Genomic DNA, 15,089 nt, shown 5'->3' with positions numbered 1-15,089 from the left:
AGTACTCTAGCTAGTAGACATTATAATTCTATATTCTCTAAATTCGTTCCTTCTAGACGGGGGGCTACGTAGATAACCCTGGCCCTAGTTAGCCTCGTATAACGAATAGACTCCCTATTGCCTTATATATCGAATATACGCTATTTATAGTAAACGTAATTAGCCCGTTTATTGCGCTTAAGGTCCTAGAACTAGTATCCTAGTGCCTAGTAAGTACTCTATCTAAAAGTATAGCTAAGATAAACTAAAGGAGGTTTAAAAAAAAAATAGTCTTATTTATTTTCTATCTATACTCCTAGAGTGCCTAGAAGATATAGCTAGATTAGTAGCCTAGATAGGTGTGTCTAGTGAAATAGAAATATATATTAAGTATAAAGAAACGGCATTAAAATTATCATTTCTACCTATTCCTACCCTTTTCTTACTAATATTCCTTACTTTTACGCTTTAATATTATAGAGAAGGAAGTTTATAGCTATTAGCGACACGATTACGTATTATAAACCCACTAGGCGACAACTATAAGAACGCAGTCGTACTGTAGATATGACCCCGCTTCGGTGTGACGGTTGGTACGACTCTGTGCTACAGGGTAGTCAGAGAAGTGTCGGTTTTATGTTGGCGAGGCCGTTAGGGCGTCTAACTGAGCAATAAGGCAGTCATAGTCGTAGGTGCTAAGTGTAGAAGGAACTAGAGTTCTAAAAGAAGCGTTAACTATTGTATTAATAGCTAGGTAAAGAGTGACTAGACTATAGAAATGAGGTTGACTATATACTGGGTGATTCTGAATTGTAGTGCTAATCGGTCGTAGGCCGATTATCAGTGAATCGTTATAATCGTAGGTAATCGTCGGAGTGGTCGTGACGATTTATAGTGATTCGTTATAATTGTAGGTAAGTGCGTGTAAGTGAGTGTGGTGATAAGTAAGGAAAGAAAAATATAGGGTGCACGTGAAGGTCGCATAACGGGCCGTAACATTCGGGTCATCAACACAAGCATTATAGCCACTTCTACGTACCTCCGCTTTATGCTTCCTAGCGACCTAGACCTAGGTTGGCTAGATTTCGAAATTCTTAATATCGTGAATAACGACTTACTATACTAACTCTAAGTCGAGTGTTCATTTACTCTCTTAGTTATCTAGGACGAATCTCGTCGTCGTAAAGGCGAAGTTATTAACTAAAAATTCATTAAGCGATTTTGCCGCGCCTAGAATGATCTATAGCAACCGCCTAATAATAAGGACGGTAAAGACAATAAGACGAAGTTCCTTATTATATAGTATAGAGGAAGGCCCGAAGCTACGTATATATATAGCCGCCTAAACTATAGTGACGCGGTAAGGGTTATCTAGCTTATACTTCGCTAGCCTCGTACTAGGACTAATTAACTTTACTCCCCTTATAGCACGACGAACAACTCGAGAATATCCCCGTCTCCTAATATATCTAATTCCGTTATAATAAAGATAATTTCTTTCCTTAATAACCGTATACTAGTAGAGTTTTTTAGAAATATATTAAACGCCTAGTCGCGAGATAGAGAGGTTTACGGCATAATAATATCTATCGATATATAGAACCGTAACCTTAATAAACTCCTTTCTTCTAGGATTATCTAAAGCGATAGTGGTTTCTATATAATAGGGGATACTAAAGTACCTTAACCTATAGAAATGCTATCTCTTAACCCCCTAATATAATAACTTACCCTAAGTTATATACTATTTATATTCCCTAAAGAAGGCGGAGACCCCTTAAGGTAGGTACTACCTACGCACTCTTACCTAACTTTATTGGTTAAATAGCTATAGATATATGTAAAAGGGAATAGCACTCTAACTAGTACTTTTACGGCTAATCCCATTCCTATAGGAAGGGCTACTAAAATATAACTAGCTAGAATATCTTAAAATAGCACTTAAAACTCTATTAATAGCGTCTTAGTTTAGGTGCTTTAAAGATAAGATAGAATTTCTTATAACGGCTATAGAGGTTTCACTCCTTATTAATACCCCGCTTAGTCTCTTTTAGGTTAAATATCGACTCCTCGCCTTATAAAGAATCTATAATAAAATAAAACTACCGCTATTACTATAGCCTCTAGTCGAGCGGTTACCTATAGATAGTAATAGGTCTAACGTAATTATATAGAAGCTATACTTATTTAAGATATAAGCTATAGTTAATAACGGCGCTACTAGCGAAAATATTTAGGAATCTATTAGAATTATTTAGCCCTTCGACGAAAGATCTATATTATTATAAGAAAGGTATATCTTTTTAGAGGCCTAATTACTACTAGTCTAAACTCTTCGATTTAAGGGAAAATTTCCCTAAGCCTTATATATCTTTACTAATGTTAGGAAGGAGGCAATCGCTTTAGCCTATAGAAATGTTATAAAGATTAGCACGCAATATTATAAGATATTATACGAAGTAGGACATTATAGTTCTACTATTTAATAGGTTATCGAGGATATAAAGGTTATAGGATATAACTAGAGTTTAGAGTAAGGGTATAGATAGCGTCTTATCTTAGCTCGCGCTAGCGCTTACCTTATATATATACTCTAGGATATTAAGGGTTCCGTTAGGCCTAATCTATCTTATTTATAAGCGGTAGAGACGGACTTCTAATAGCTATATTATATCTATCGCTATATACCTACGCTAAGTAATACTATTAAAATAAGATTATTTTCTATCTAGTGTGGTCTTATAATAGTGTGCTATATCGAGGAGAAGTAAGAAGATGCCTCGTCTTATTAGGAGATAGCGAGAAACTCTACCGATAAGCTCTATCTTAATAAGGGCTACGCGTTTATAATTATAATATATTTATTAAGTTAGGTCTACTTCTACCTCGAGTATAGTAGCGTAGTAGATATATATAACGAGGCTAAAGAGCTATAGGATTCTATAAGGCCTATACGGTAATACTATTTTATTAGCCTTAGCTCGCTTTAGCTAGAGTTATTAGGCAATTAGGAGGACTAACGATATAGGGAGAGAATAATAGGTATATAGATTAACCTATAATCGATAGCGTTAAGTAAATAATAAAGTTAGTAAATCACGATATATAAGCTATTCTAACGTTTAATCTTATTCCTTCTAGATCTAGCTATAATAAGGATATTCTACTAGCTATAAAGCTAATACTAGTCTTACTATAGTCTTACTAAAACTATCCTAATTAAATAAAGACTACTAGTTATTAAAATATAGCTAACTTATTCGTCTTTATAAATTTCTTCTATAGCTTTATTAATAGGAGCAATCTAGGTTTTCCTATAGGGAAATGTCGTTTTCTATACCGCCTTATATTCCTCTATGCGAGAAGTATTTATAACGTTAGTGTCTAATATAAATATAATACTCGATAACCCCTTAATTGTAGATAGGGACTTTAAAGTGCCTAGACTATTATACTAGTCTAAATTAAGGCTAAATAAGAGATACTTCCCTATAGTGCCTTATAGTTAGTCTAGGATAGCTAAATAGCGTATAAAAAGTACTTATCTTAAATAGGAAATACTATTAAACTAGGTAGTAGTATAAAGTCCGCTTATTAGGTTATATATACTATTAAGACACTAAATTACGCTATTTTTTTATTCTATTTAAAAGCGCCCTAGCTAGGCGAAGTTTCGAATCTTAGCCTAGATATCCTCTTTAGAAAGTATATAACTAACTTACTTATAGAGGAATTCCTAATAAGCCTCCTAGGCTAGAGAGGCATTAACCCTTTATATTAAGACTAGGATGTCCTCGAGATCGGCTTAAATAAACCTAAGGCTAGTGCCCTTTATAGCTACACGATACTTTAAAATCTTAGAGACCTCTAAAACCTATAGCGATAATAAAGCTAGTGCGCTAGTTTTAAAGATCCCCCCTTTATACTATATAATATTCTTAATAGTCGGTCCGAGCTTATCTATATAATTAAGCCTAATCGTTATAGTAGCTATAATAGCCGGTTAATTAATAATATTTATAACGTCGTACTCGCCGCTATAGTAGGCCTTGTAAATAGCGATATTAACTCCCTCTTTAATAAATATATAGAATAATAAAAGAGCTAATAGCTAGAGAGATCGAGGGCTATTGCCTAGGCAGTCCTAGATTTTAAATAGGTTTTCGGCAAATTTAGTCTTAAAAATAGGGTTTACATTAAGGCGAATCCGTTCTATATATTTAATTAAATAGGGGGAAGTATAAAGGCTAACTCGCTTTAGGAATCTAGTTCTTACGCTATATATAAGAAGTATACTTTTAATATATATATAGGTACTACCTTTTCCCTTAGTCTTAGTAATATAAATTACCTTTAGTTTATTGAGATTACAATCCTTAAATCGGTTAGCTAAGCACTAAGAAATAGTCTAGGAGGCTATACCGTATATCTTAATTTATTTAGCTAGCCCTTTATCTTATATAGATAGGGAGTGCCTTAGAGCGTGGTCGTGCTATACGGTAGGGCAATTCGATATTGCGATAGCTTCCTTAATCGAGAGGCCTATAATTTAGCTAAAAGGGCTTTCGCATCCTATAAGAGTTAGAATTAGTACTAATTTCACGCTAGGAATAAGTAGTTACCTTAAAGTCCTAACCGATAGATACTATAATTTATAATATCTCTTATCGATAACTTTTCGAGGGCGTATACCTTAAGTAAGGAGGCGGGGAAAGAAAAAGCGCGCCTATATCGAAGTATAGATTACTATTAGAATAAGTAGCTAAGTCGTTAGCTAGAATAGGTTATTCTAACCTAAATAATAGGTCTAAGTGATTAAAAGACTACATTTATAGTTATTTTTTACCTATATAATCTATTATAATTAATAATATCGTAATAGTATAAACGGTAGAAATATTTACGTTAATATTTAAATCCCTATTTCCTTTACTAATGCTATAACTTTATTAACGAAGAGAAATAATATCGTGTTACGAAATCTATACCGATTATATTAAGTAACGAGCCGACCTAAAGAGGGATAGTATAAGATAAGTAAAGAGAGTTATTAAGGGACGTTTAAGAAGGGGCTAAGTAGACGCGAGTTTAATATAAAGGCATAACTAAAGGGAAAATAGTATTAATCGTTACCCTCCTTCCTTATAAGGAAGTCTAGCTTATATATAGGCTATAGGTCACGTAATACCCTTTAACCTATTTCCCCTCTAATAGATTGCTTTATATACAATAATGCTTTTATAGCTACTATAATAGTTATAATAAAATAAAATAACTCCCCTATCTTTTAATAATTTCTTTTTATAAAAGTTTATCTTATATAATCTATATTTTAGATACTAAGCCGGCCAATAACGCGTAAATATAGAATAAGGGAATGTTAGTATACTAGACGCAATAAATAGTAGACGATAAAGAGTGACTAGATATATTTACGTTTATATATAGTTATAGACCTTACACTCGATTAATTAATTGCCTATAGATACTATAATTAGCGTTCTACTATAAATAAAAGTCTTATTATAGTACCTTCTACCTATCTTTTATACTTCTTTATACGATCCCCTTTTACTAACTTTATAGCTTAGAGTTACTAACTATAGACGATAGCATTCCTTATAGAACCTATAAAGGACTTATAGCTAGGGTAAAGATTAATAACGATTACTTAAATTACTACTAGCTTTAAAGGCGTAGAAAACACATTATAAACGACCTAATCTTAATAAGTATACTTAGGTAATCGAAGTAAACTAAGTCTAATAGTAGTAGGTTAGAAATAATATAAGAAACCATTAAACTAGAGTAGAGAGGGAGTAATATAGAGAGGGCGAAGAGTACTTTATAGAGTAAGAAAGAGTTAGATAGATCTATATACTTTAATTTATAGTAGATAATTCTTTATCGTAATTACTTAATAAACATTTCGTTTATATAGGGACTCCCGCTAGGAGGACTTGTAGTATAATTACGATATTAATAAATACATTAAAGAAATATATTCTAATAGCTAATTATCACTAGTTTAAACTATCTAGTTCTTTTTATTATAAAAGTATACCTTTTAGATAACCGTCCTATATTTAATAGATAGGGGAGTATATAGTTATACTCCTAACACTACTTCTCTAACTACCCTATAGTATAGAGTCGTACTAACCGTTATATATAGTATACTATTAATTATTTCGCTAAATAAGAAATTTAATTCTTTTCTTAAGAATTTATCGTAATCTTTAAGCTAATATTCTTTAGGATAATATTTATCTATAGAATGTAGCGGAGTAGATAATAGCTATATAAGGGGCAAATAAGTAGATACTATCGTACGTATAATTAATATCTTAGAGGTTAACGTCTCGGCTACGCCCTAGCCCGCGATAGCGCCGGTAATAAGAAGACATAGCCGTTTTAAGTACGTAAGACAACACGCCATTATCCTACTCGTATCGGTGCGGTATTTTTATAATTAGCTATCTCACGATATAAGAGTTAGGGGGATATGTCTTAAGAGAACCGTTAATATCTTTATAGGAGAAGGGGGTACTTAATAGAAGAAGTTAGAGTACTTATATAGCCGTGAAGGAGGGGTCGGGCCTCGGCTAGGTTGGTGGCACGTGATGAGAAATTGGAGGAATTAGAAAGCGGGATCCCCGACTGCGACACACGAAATACGGTGATAGCGAGTGCGGACATACACACGACGAATACGGCATATCATCTCGATGTTGGCAGTATATTGTGAATGTGCCTACTGGTACGTCATGGCAGACGGGTCCATCCCCTTGCCCTCGACGAGGACACCCGCCTTCCGCAGGATAGACACGCAGCTGTCCACAACCTCTGGCTTGACGCCCTTGGTCGTAGCCGGGAATTCGACAGTGGACAGCCATTCACGCGCATCAGCCTCAGAGTAGTCGAGGCTGGTAGAGATGTACTGGACGGCCTCTTCCTGGTTCTCGTTAAAGTGGCCGATGCCCTTGTCGAGCTTGGAGAACAGGTCCTGGACGCGGGGGTCTAGTTCACCCTTGGTGAGGGCGGTCGACGCGACAATCTTCCAGCTGCTCCAAGGCGTGTAGATGTCGCCCACGCGGCGGATCTCCCCGTTGTCGTAGTACCGCTTAGACGTGAAGTGCTCCCACATGAAGAAGTCTGCGTCGCCCGAGTTGACGGCGCCGCGCAGCTTGTCGAATGTGTTGAGCACCACCGTGTCTGCGAACGGGGTCGACGACGACAGCCAACCCTGCTGGTCGGCAAGCACAAAGCCCATGACGTAGCTGCCCGAGCCGATGCGCGACACGCCAATGCGACGACCGGCCAGGGACGAGACGGACGTGATTTCAGGCCTGTCAGCCCCGGTAGAGATAGCCCAGCCTTGAGTTCAGATCATCTTGTCAGCATGCACACTGCCCGCATGGGATGGTAGATGGGGGGGGAGGGGGGAGGCGACGGCGGGGACAACATACACAGAGGCGTCTCAACATAGGTTCCCACAAGACGGTAACCTCCATCTCCCTCGACTCCCTCCTTACCCAGCCCCGCGATCCATCCCTCTGTCAGACCGATTCCTATGTCGATCTCACCGGCGCGGATCGCAGTCACCATGTGCCCCGTGCCCGAGGGGAAGGGTATCAGCTTGGCATCCAGGCCAAAATGCTTCTGCGCAAAGTGTAGCGGCGTCGAAAAGTGCTCGGGCACGAAGCCGATGCGGAGCAGCGTCTTTTCTGCCATGCTTGGACTGCCTTGGGACGGATTCTTTTGTGAAGTGCCGGTATCGCGTATAGTATTACGATTCCTTACTATGTGATATTATATTACTGCTCCGAATGTTGAGTCTGGGATGATTAATTGGCGTCTCGAACATGTGGGGTACATCATCTCAACCCCCACCATGAATTTTTCCAGGTTGATGGTTTAGCCTCTAGAGGACTATACACGTCGCGTCCCTCCCGATGACGTGACGATGATTACATCTACGTAAAGGGACTAAAGGGACCAGCAGCTGTTGTATTCTGGCGCCCAGGCGATGGGAAAGGCTCATGTACTTACACTGGAAACATTGAATACCATTCTTTACCGGCATCTTCGCTCCAGCAGGATTCTCCAGGGTAAGTAACTTCGGCTTCCCCCGTGGACGTATCTGTGCCGACTTTCCCCTATATCCAATCCAATGCGTGCCCGTCTGTGTCCACGGAAACAAATGGGGAGCCGCTTGCCGACCCACTATCAGCGTCGTCTTGATGACTGGTACCTGATATAGGAACACGGCAAAAACGGCATGTTTGATACAACCGACGAGACACAGAAGGCCGCCGACATGGGTGAAGTTGTGCGAGTATACGTCTGCGGCTGCCAATCACTGTGAGGCTATGCCGTTTCAGGCCAAGTCCTTTGGAGATTGACAGTCACGTGCTATTCATCTATCTGGGGAGCCATCCCCTTTAACGAGGCTTACATGCCGTATACAGGGATACCTCCCTCCGCTGTTCATCAAACCAATCCTATTCAAAACAGGATTGTGATGCAACAAAGGAGCCCCGAGGTCGCACGGAGACGGCCGAAACAAAGGAGAGGCGTCGCGGAGCTCATTGGCCGCGTCTACATCTATAGCAATGCATCCAGACCGTCTGAAAAAGCCCGTCTGAGCCCTCTCTTCTCTTGGGAGGGCCTTCTGGGCAAGCCGGTCCGGACCGCCATGGTCTTTTCTGCTTGATTTCTCTGTTGCCAGAATTGAATATATCATCATCTCTCCATCTGATATTGCTCACTCTCGTCCGGAACGGGGTGCTTACATGTCCTACTAGTCTCACCGCTGGCCCGGCGAACCGTCCATAATCATGTCGCTCACCATTGAACTCGGCGGCTACGACGAAGATGTGCCGTTTCTCAGCCCCCTGGCACGCCACAGCTTCGATGTCCAACAGGAGACTGACGACTCGCAAGATAGCGACAGCAGCTCTGTCGATGATGATGATGATGACGACTCGTCATCACGCAGGATCACCGGAGCAGCATGGTGGCAGGCTAGCTCTCCCTCGTCCATCGTCATCTTGCTCGCCCTCGTCAAGTTCACCTGCGTCCTGTGCGGCCTCCTGATGATGATGCCGGTCTACCAGTTCATCGAGGATACCTTTTGCCACATACACTACGGGGACGATTCGCCGGGCTTCATGGATGAGATGGCCTGCAAAGTGGACGAGGTGCAATCGTCGTTAGCCTTGATGACGGGGTGGCAGGGGCTTTTGGGTGGGGTCATGAGTGCGTTCGATCCTTCCTGTGCCTCCGGGGGAGCACATGCCTGGAACCGTCACTGATAGTCTACAGATCTGATCACCGCCTACCCCTACGGATTACTGGCCGACAGGATCGGCCGCAAGCCTACGGCCCTCTTCGCCTACGCCGGCAGCGCTGCGTCCTTCTACTTGACGCCCCTGGCCATGGGCCCGTCCAAGTACCTCGTCCGCGAGAGCCCGTACATCATGCTGTTCGGCACCGCTTTCGTGCTTCTCGGCGGCGGGATGCATGTCTTCTTCTCTACGATGTATGCCATGGTGTCTGATGTGAGCACGGACAAGGACAAAGCTTCCAACTTCCTGTACATCACCATCGGGTCCGCGGCAGGCGGTCTCATCGGTCCGCTCCTTGCCGGTCTCTTGATGGAGAAGTTTGGGCCGTGGGTTCCCGTCACGATCGTCCTGTACATCTCGCCCGTCGTGTTTCTCATCTTTCTCTTCATCCCCGAGACGCGCACCGGCAAGGAGATGAAGGGCGAACCGACCTCATCAAAACCCGCCTACGACGACGACCAGCCGACTCTGGTCGTGATCAAGGGTCACCTGAAGGACGGACTTGTCGACATGCGCAAGTCGCTGGTGATCCTGCGCGACCGCAACGTCCTCCTGTGCCTCGTCACCTTCTTCTTCATAAACGCTCGCTGGACGGCCAGCTCGTCGACGCTAGCGCAGTACATCAGCAAGAACTTCGAGTGGAAGCTAGCCGAGGCCAGCATACTGCTCTCCCCTCTAGGACTGGTCGAGATGCTCGTCCTCGCTTCTCTGCCGTTTCTGTCCAAGAGGCTCATGTCGAGCCGTAGGGGCTGCACCGCATTCGACAAGGACATGCTCATCTGCCGCATGTCCTTCCCCATGCTCTTCCTATCGGCTCTGATCCGCGCCGTGAGCCCCAGCGTCGTACCTTTTCTGTTCGGCCTATTCGTCGGGGCCTTTGGGGCCGCCCAGATTCCCGTCGCCAGAGCCATCATGTCGGCCCATGTCAACCCGGCCTACACCTCGCGGCTGTACGCGCTCACCTCCATGGTTGAGATTGCCGGGACCGTCGTGGGGGCGCCGGTGCTGGCATGGTGCTTCAAACGTGGCATGAAACTTCAGGGTGTGTTGACGGGACTTCCCTGGCTCTACCTCTCGCTCGTGTATCTGCTCTCGTGGGTGGCGCTGGGGTTCGTGCGCCCGCCACCCATGAAGACTTTGGAGAAGGATGGTGCATGTCGTCTGGACGGCGAGTACGGAGTTTAGAAAAAGTATAGGCACTGGGACTCTAATAATAGTCTGGCTGGCCCGCGGAGTTCTGGTCAGCGTTCCCTGAAGGATAATAGACCGCGGAGAAGGGGAGACATGGAAAGAGAGCCGGCTAGATGCTGTGCGTAGTACAAGTACATGGATCCTCACATCCTGCATGGATATAATATCACCTTACACATGACTGGGTTCGAGACAAGCAGAACGTCCCTTTTCTACATGTATAGTAAACACCCATATTGTAGAACTCTTTTCGAGGCAACGACCAGTCTGATTCGTCGTCGTACGATTACATGCAACCCATGAGCCCCGTGGACTTGTACGGTTCAAGACCTACGGGGGAGGGGAAGAGGAGAAGAAGCAGACGCGATGGATCAGCTACGGATATGTATACTGCTGCTAATCAAGTGGTGAGGTCATGCTCAATTTCAGCTGATTGCTAAGCAATACGAATCACGTCAACGGAAAGAAACAATGCATCTCTGACTCCCTATCTACCCGCATCCCGGAAGATGACATCTCTGTCTCTTTTTTTCAAGTATTAGAATATACTAAGATGAAGGTTTACTCGCATGTATAGAACAAGTATCAAGATGAGAGCTTTGGCAAGAGGGCAGCGTTGCATTGCCTCGCACCAAGCCCCCAACTTCAATTTATCGGGAGTATTCTACAGGCGACGCGTTGATCCGATTGCATGTATGTAAACCATTCGCGGAGAAGGGTATCTCGTCCATGTATCATGACGCTACCACTGTATTTGCCCAAAGTTTGATGACAGCAGAGCAACCGTGCGCCGTGCAGAGAAATGACTCTTGATGGTGGCAAGCCTCCACTCATATCCCTTGCCGACTGGCTAAAGCTGCGCTCGCTCCGTGGCCATTTCCATGCGCCCGAACCTTTCATCGCCAATGGCGCTCCGAAGTTATTATGATATGAAAGAAAAAGAAAGAAAGAAAAAAGAAAAAAAAAACTCGATGTCCAAGTGAGAGGGGAAGAAAACCGGGATCTGTTCCGAACATGCGAACGTTCAAGTTGCTGATCGCGTCAGCGCTTAAATCATCATGTACCCTCAACACAGCGTGCTATGATATCAATGCGCGCCTGATCCATGCGGCGTACCATTAAGAGAAGGACGTCGACTGGGCACACGCACGCGGTCCGCAATCGCAACCAGGATCACGGCCAGCTTTTCTCGTTCTTCCCTGCTCTTTCTTCTTTCGAGACCCAACTGCGTGGGATCAGGCATCTGCAATGGCCGCACTAGGGGGCCGGCCAGGTTGTTCCGGCATTCCCGAAACTGCAGGACCGTTTGCAGACGCATTGACTTTTTTTTCTTTTTCTCCTGCTGAGAGACGAGAAGGCATTGTTGACCTGCGTTGACAGGTTCGGGAATCTGTTACATGGGCAGGGCGGAGTCAAGGAAACAAGCAAACATGCTCACCAACCCTCCTGGCTGCGGGAAGAACCATGGTGTGTGTGTGTGTGTGCCCCGGCAGACAGCCCAGACACTCGTGTATTCCGAGTCCTGAGTAGCAGTGTTATCCCGAACTCCATCAAGTGGTTGACCAGGCGCAGTACGCATACTATCCACATGTGATAGTACTGCTACGAGCTTATGAAACCTTGGTGGGCCATGGAGACTGATGGACGACGGTGATGGTGGAGACGCTATTACCGAGAGGCGACCGTCGTTACCAATGAGGATTGGCGCTGGACGGCAGGTAATCCGTATAGACTATCACTACTCTGCTGCGTGTTGGCAGGCCAAGACTTGCTGGCTTCAAGTCGCTGAGATCGACATACCGTCGACTGAACTTGCAAGTCTGAAACCTCGAATGTGACGTTGATGGTGCTGCTACCCGCACTTCAAGTGTTCAGGTGTTGCCATCTGCATTGTTTTGTAAACGGAGACCGAATTCAGAAGGCTTCAGCTCCTAACAAGTCGAAATTGGGCGGACTACTCACACATCGGCGATCAGGTATGTAATATTATAGTGTTACTGGGTAATATATTGCATATGATAGATCGTTTTGGATGTGCGACAGACCCCCACGGGATCTGCGTCCATATACCAGTAGGGTGGACGGACGAATGGTCAGAGCTTAGGCCGACGCGCACGTCGTATTTAAGCACGATGGCTCAGATGATGCTCACAGTCGAACTTGAACCTGCAGCATACTGTCGGCAACGATGATCAGGTATTGCGAGCGTCGGCACTCGATACCAACGGCTCGTCGGAAGGCGTAATCACCGGCAAAGAAGAAGAAGAAGAAGAAGGAGAGAGAGAGAGAGAGAGAGAATCCTGTTCTAACGGCAAATGTGGGGAAGAAGAGCAAGCCACCATCTGCTACAACCGACGACGTACTCGGATGAATTCGTGGCATCCCTGAGTCCTTGAGTCGTGACAGGATGCTCCGTAATCGTTGCATGGTCCATGGATGAACCCTGACAGCCCAGCATCCGTACCCCTGCTGTTGTGATGGGACTTATAGGTGGAGGCTGAGAGTCAAGAGTCTATGGGTTGAATGCCAAGCGCCCCTGCAGATAAAGTAGAGCAACACCCTGATGCAGCCTGTCTTTCTTTATTCTCCCCCCCTGGTCGCTTGTTCGGCATCCCCACTAGAGTCTTGTCCCTGCTTAGTCCTCCTGAAGGGTTGAGGGTTCGGGAGTGGTGAATGCCGTCCTCAGCTATCATGTAGGACCGATCTCAATGCTCATGTCAATGTCAGATATTCCCGCATTTCTTCTACGAAGCACTGCCATGGTTATCAGCATTAATATCACGGCGTGAGCATTGTCCTGTTGCACGACTATGTAAGTACATGTACGTACTGTATGAGGGGAGCCATGCACGGAGGGGGGTTATCATGTGTTATCACGACAGCCGATTTTCAGCTCAATTGACGTCAAAAGGAGAACCGATGGAAAAAAAAAGGAAGAAGAAAAACCCCCCCCAAAAAAGAAAGATGTGGCTGTTCTACGTAATTCTATCTCTGCTGCATGAATATTGCCGTTGCTCCCGACATTTCCGTCGCAATTGAAATCTACTGGCCGTACGCGGGGTAGTCCGTGTATCCCTTGGTGGGGTCCTCCAAAGGTCCGTAGAAGAGGGCACGGTCATACTTGGCCAGAGGCTGGCCCCTGCGCAGCCTCTCGACGAGATCCGGATTGCTGATGAAGTATCGGCCAAAGAGGAGGGCGTCGTAGCGGCCGCTCTCGATGACACCCTGGTAGTTCGTGTCGTTGAAGCCGCCGGCGGAGAAGAAGGGCGTGTCGCCAAAGATGTCGCGGAAGTGCGACAGGTCGACGTCGGACAGGCTCCAGGAGTCGAGGAACTTTTGCTTCTCGGCCTCGGAGAAGACCTGCTCGAATCTGGGCTCGACGAAGCTCACGTACGAGAGGTCGGGGAGGCGGCGCTTGAGCTCGCGGGAGAGGTGGCCAAAGGTCTCGACGCGCTGCTCGCCGCGGGCCTGGTTGAAGAGGCCGAAGGGCGAGAGGCGGATGGCGAGCCTGTCCTGCCCCACCTCCTGGGCCAGGGCCTCCATGAGCTCGAGGGGGAAGGTGCAGCGCTTCTCGGGCGAGCCGCCGTACTGGTCGGTGCGCCTGTTGGAGTTTGAGCTCAGGAACTGCTCGGGCAGGTAGCCGTTGCCGCCGTGGAGCTCGACGCCGTCGAAGCCGGCCTCGATCGCGGCCTTGGCGGCGGCGCGGTAGTCGCCGATGGTGCGCTTGATGTGCTCGACCGACAGCTCGATGGGAGGGTAGTCGGCCAGCCTGACCGGAGTGGCCGTGTGCGGCGGAGGGTAGGGGTACCGCTCCTCCGGGTCGTCCCACGGCACGGCCGAGGGGGCGACGATGGGGGACCCCGTCAGGTGGGGAATGTTGGCCCGGCCAGAGTGCCAGAGCTGGGCGTAGATGAAGCCTCCCTTGGCGTGGACGGCGTCGACGACCTTCTTCCAACCCTCGACCTGGTCCCTCCTGAAGATGCCCGGGACCCCAGGCATGCCATTGCCCTCCAGGGACGGCGGCAGGCCCTCGCTGATGATGAGCCCGCCGTCGGTGGCCCGCTGCCTGTAGTGCTCGACCATGGTCTCGTTCGGCACCCAGATGCGGTTGGGCTCCTCCGCCGTCGACTGCGCTGACAGCGGGGTGCCACGGTTGCGCGTCAGGGGCGCCATGACGACGCGGTGCTTGAGTCTGATCCTCCCATGGCCAATGGTGAGTGGCTGGAAAAGCTTGGACTCGGCTCCGGACGGTATGGCGTCTCCCATCTTGAAAACTCGGCGAGAGTTTACTGGTAACAAGAAAGAGAAAGAAAGGTTCGAGGAGATCCAAACCGCAGTGATGGTTGTGGCGGCAGCTGACGGGTTGTCAAGACACGTTCTCGGAAAGTTACTGTTGACACATGCAAGAGGAAAGACATGCGGTAATTTGAGCTGTACGGGTTAGGAGGGATTTGTACACAATGTAACGTAAATCCTAGTGTGGTGGTGGTGGTGGTGGTGGTAATAGTAGTGGGAGGGGAACGTGGTGAGATAGAGAGAGAGAGAGAGGTGTGTTGGTTGCGAAGGGCC

General features: G+C 45.7%; 3 protein-coding genes across 3 annotated transcripts; 1 reads left to right on the top strand and 2 right to left on the bottom strand.

Moving 5' to 3' along the window:
- Positions 1-6,733: 6,733 nt before the first annotated feature.
- Positions 6,734-7,713, bottom strand: GMORB2_3039 (uncharacterized protein; the record flags this gene model as incomplete). Its single annotated transcript, XM_035465015.1, has 2 exons — positions 6,734-7,356; positions 7,449-7,713. 2 exons carry the CDS (start codon positions 7,711-7,713, stop codon positions 6,734-6,736), a joined length of 888 nt encoding a protein of 295 aa, XP_035319253.1.
- A 1,106-nt stretch (positions 7,714-8,819) lies between these two features.
- GMORB2_3038 (Major Facilitator Superfamily) lies at positions 8,820-10,514 on the top strand (the record flags this gene model as incomplete). Its single annotated transcript, XM_035465014.1, has 2 exons — positions 8,820-9,240; positions 9,307-10,514. 2 exons carry the CDS (start codon positions 8,820-8,822, stop codon positions 10,512-10,514), a joined length of 1,629 nt encoding a protein of 542 aa, XP_035319252.1.
- A 3,048-nt stretch (positions 10,515-13,562) lies between these two features.
- Positions 13,563-14,786, bottom strand: GMORB2_3037 (NADH:flavin oxidoreductase / NADH oxidase family; the record flags this gene model as incomplete). Its single annotated transcript, XM_035465013.1, has 1 exon — positions 13,563-14,786. The coding sequence occupies one exon, from the start codon at positions 14,784-14,786 to the stop codon at positions 13,563-13,565; it is 1,224 nt and encodes a 407-aa protein (XP_035319251.1).
- Positions 14,787-15,089: the final 303 nt, after the last annotated feature.

The sequence above is a fragment of the Geosmithia morbida genome, assembly GCF_012550715.1.
Source record: "Geosmithia morbida isolate 1262 chromosome Unknown scaffold_15, whole genome shotgun sequence".
Lineage (NCBI taxonomy): Eukaryota > Fungi > Ascomycota > Sordariomycetes > Hypocreales > Bionectriaceae > Geosmithia > Geosmithia morbida.
Note: the sequence above shows the minus strand (reverse complement) of the source record. Positions and strands in the feature narration are given on the sequence as shown.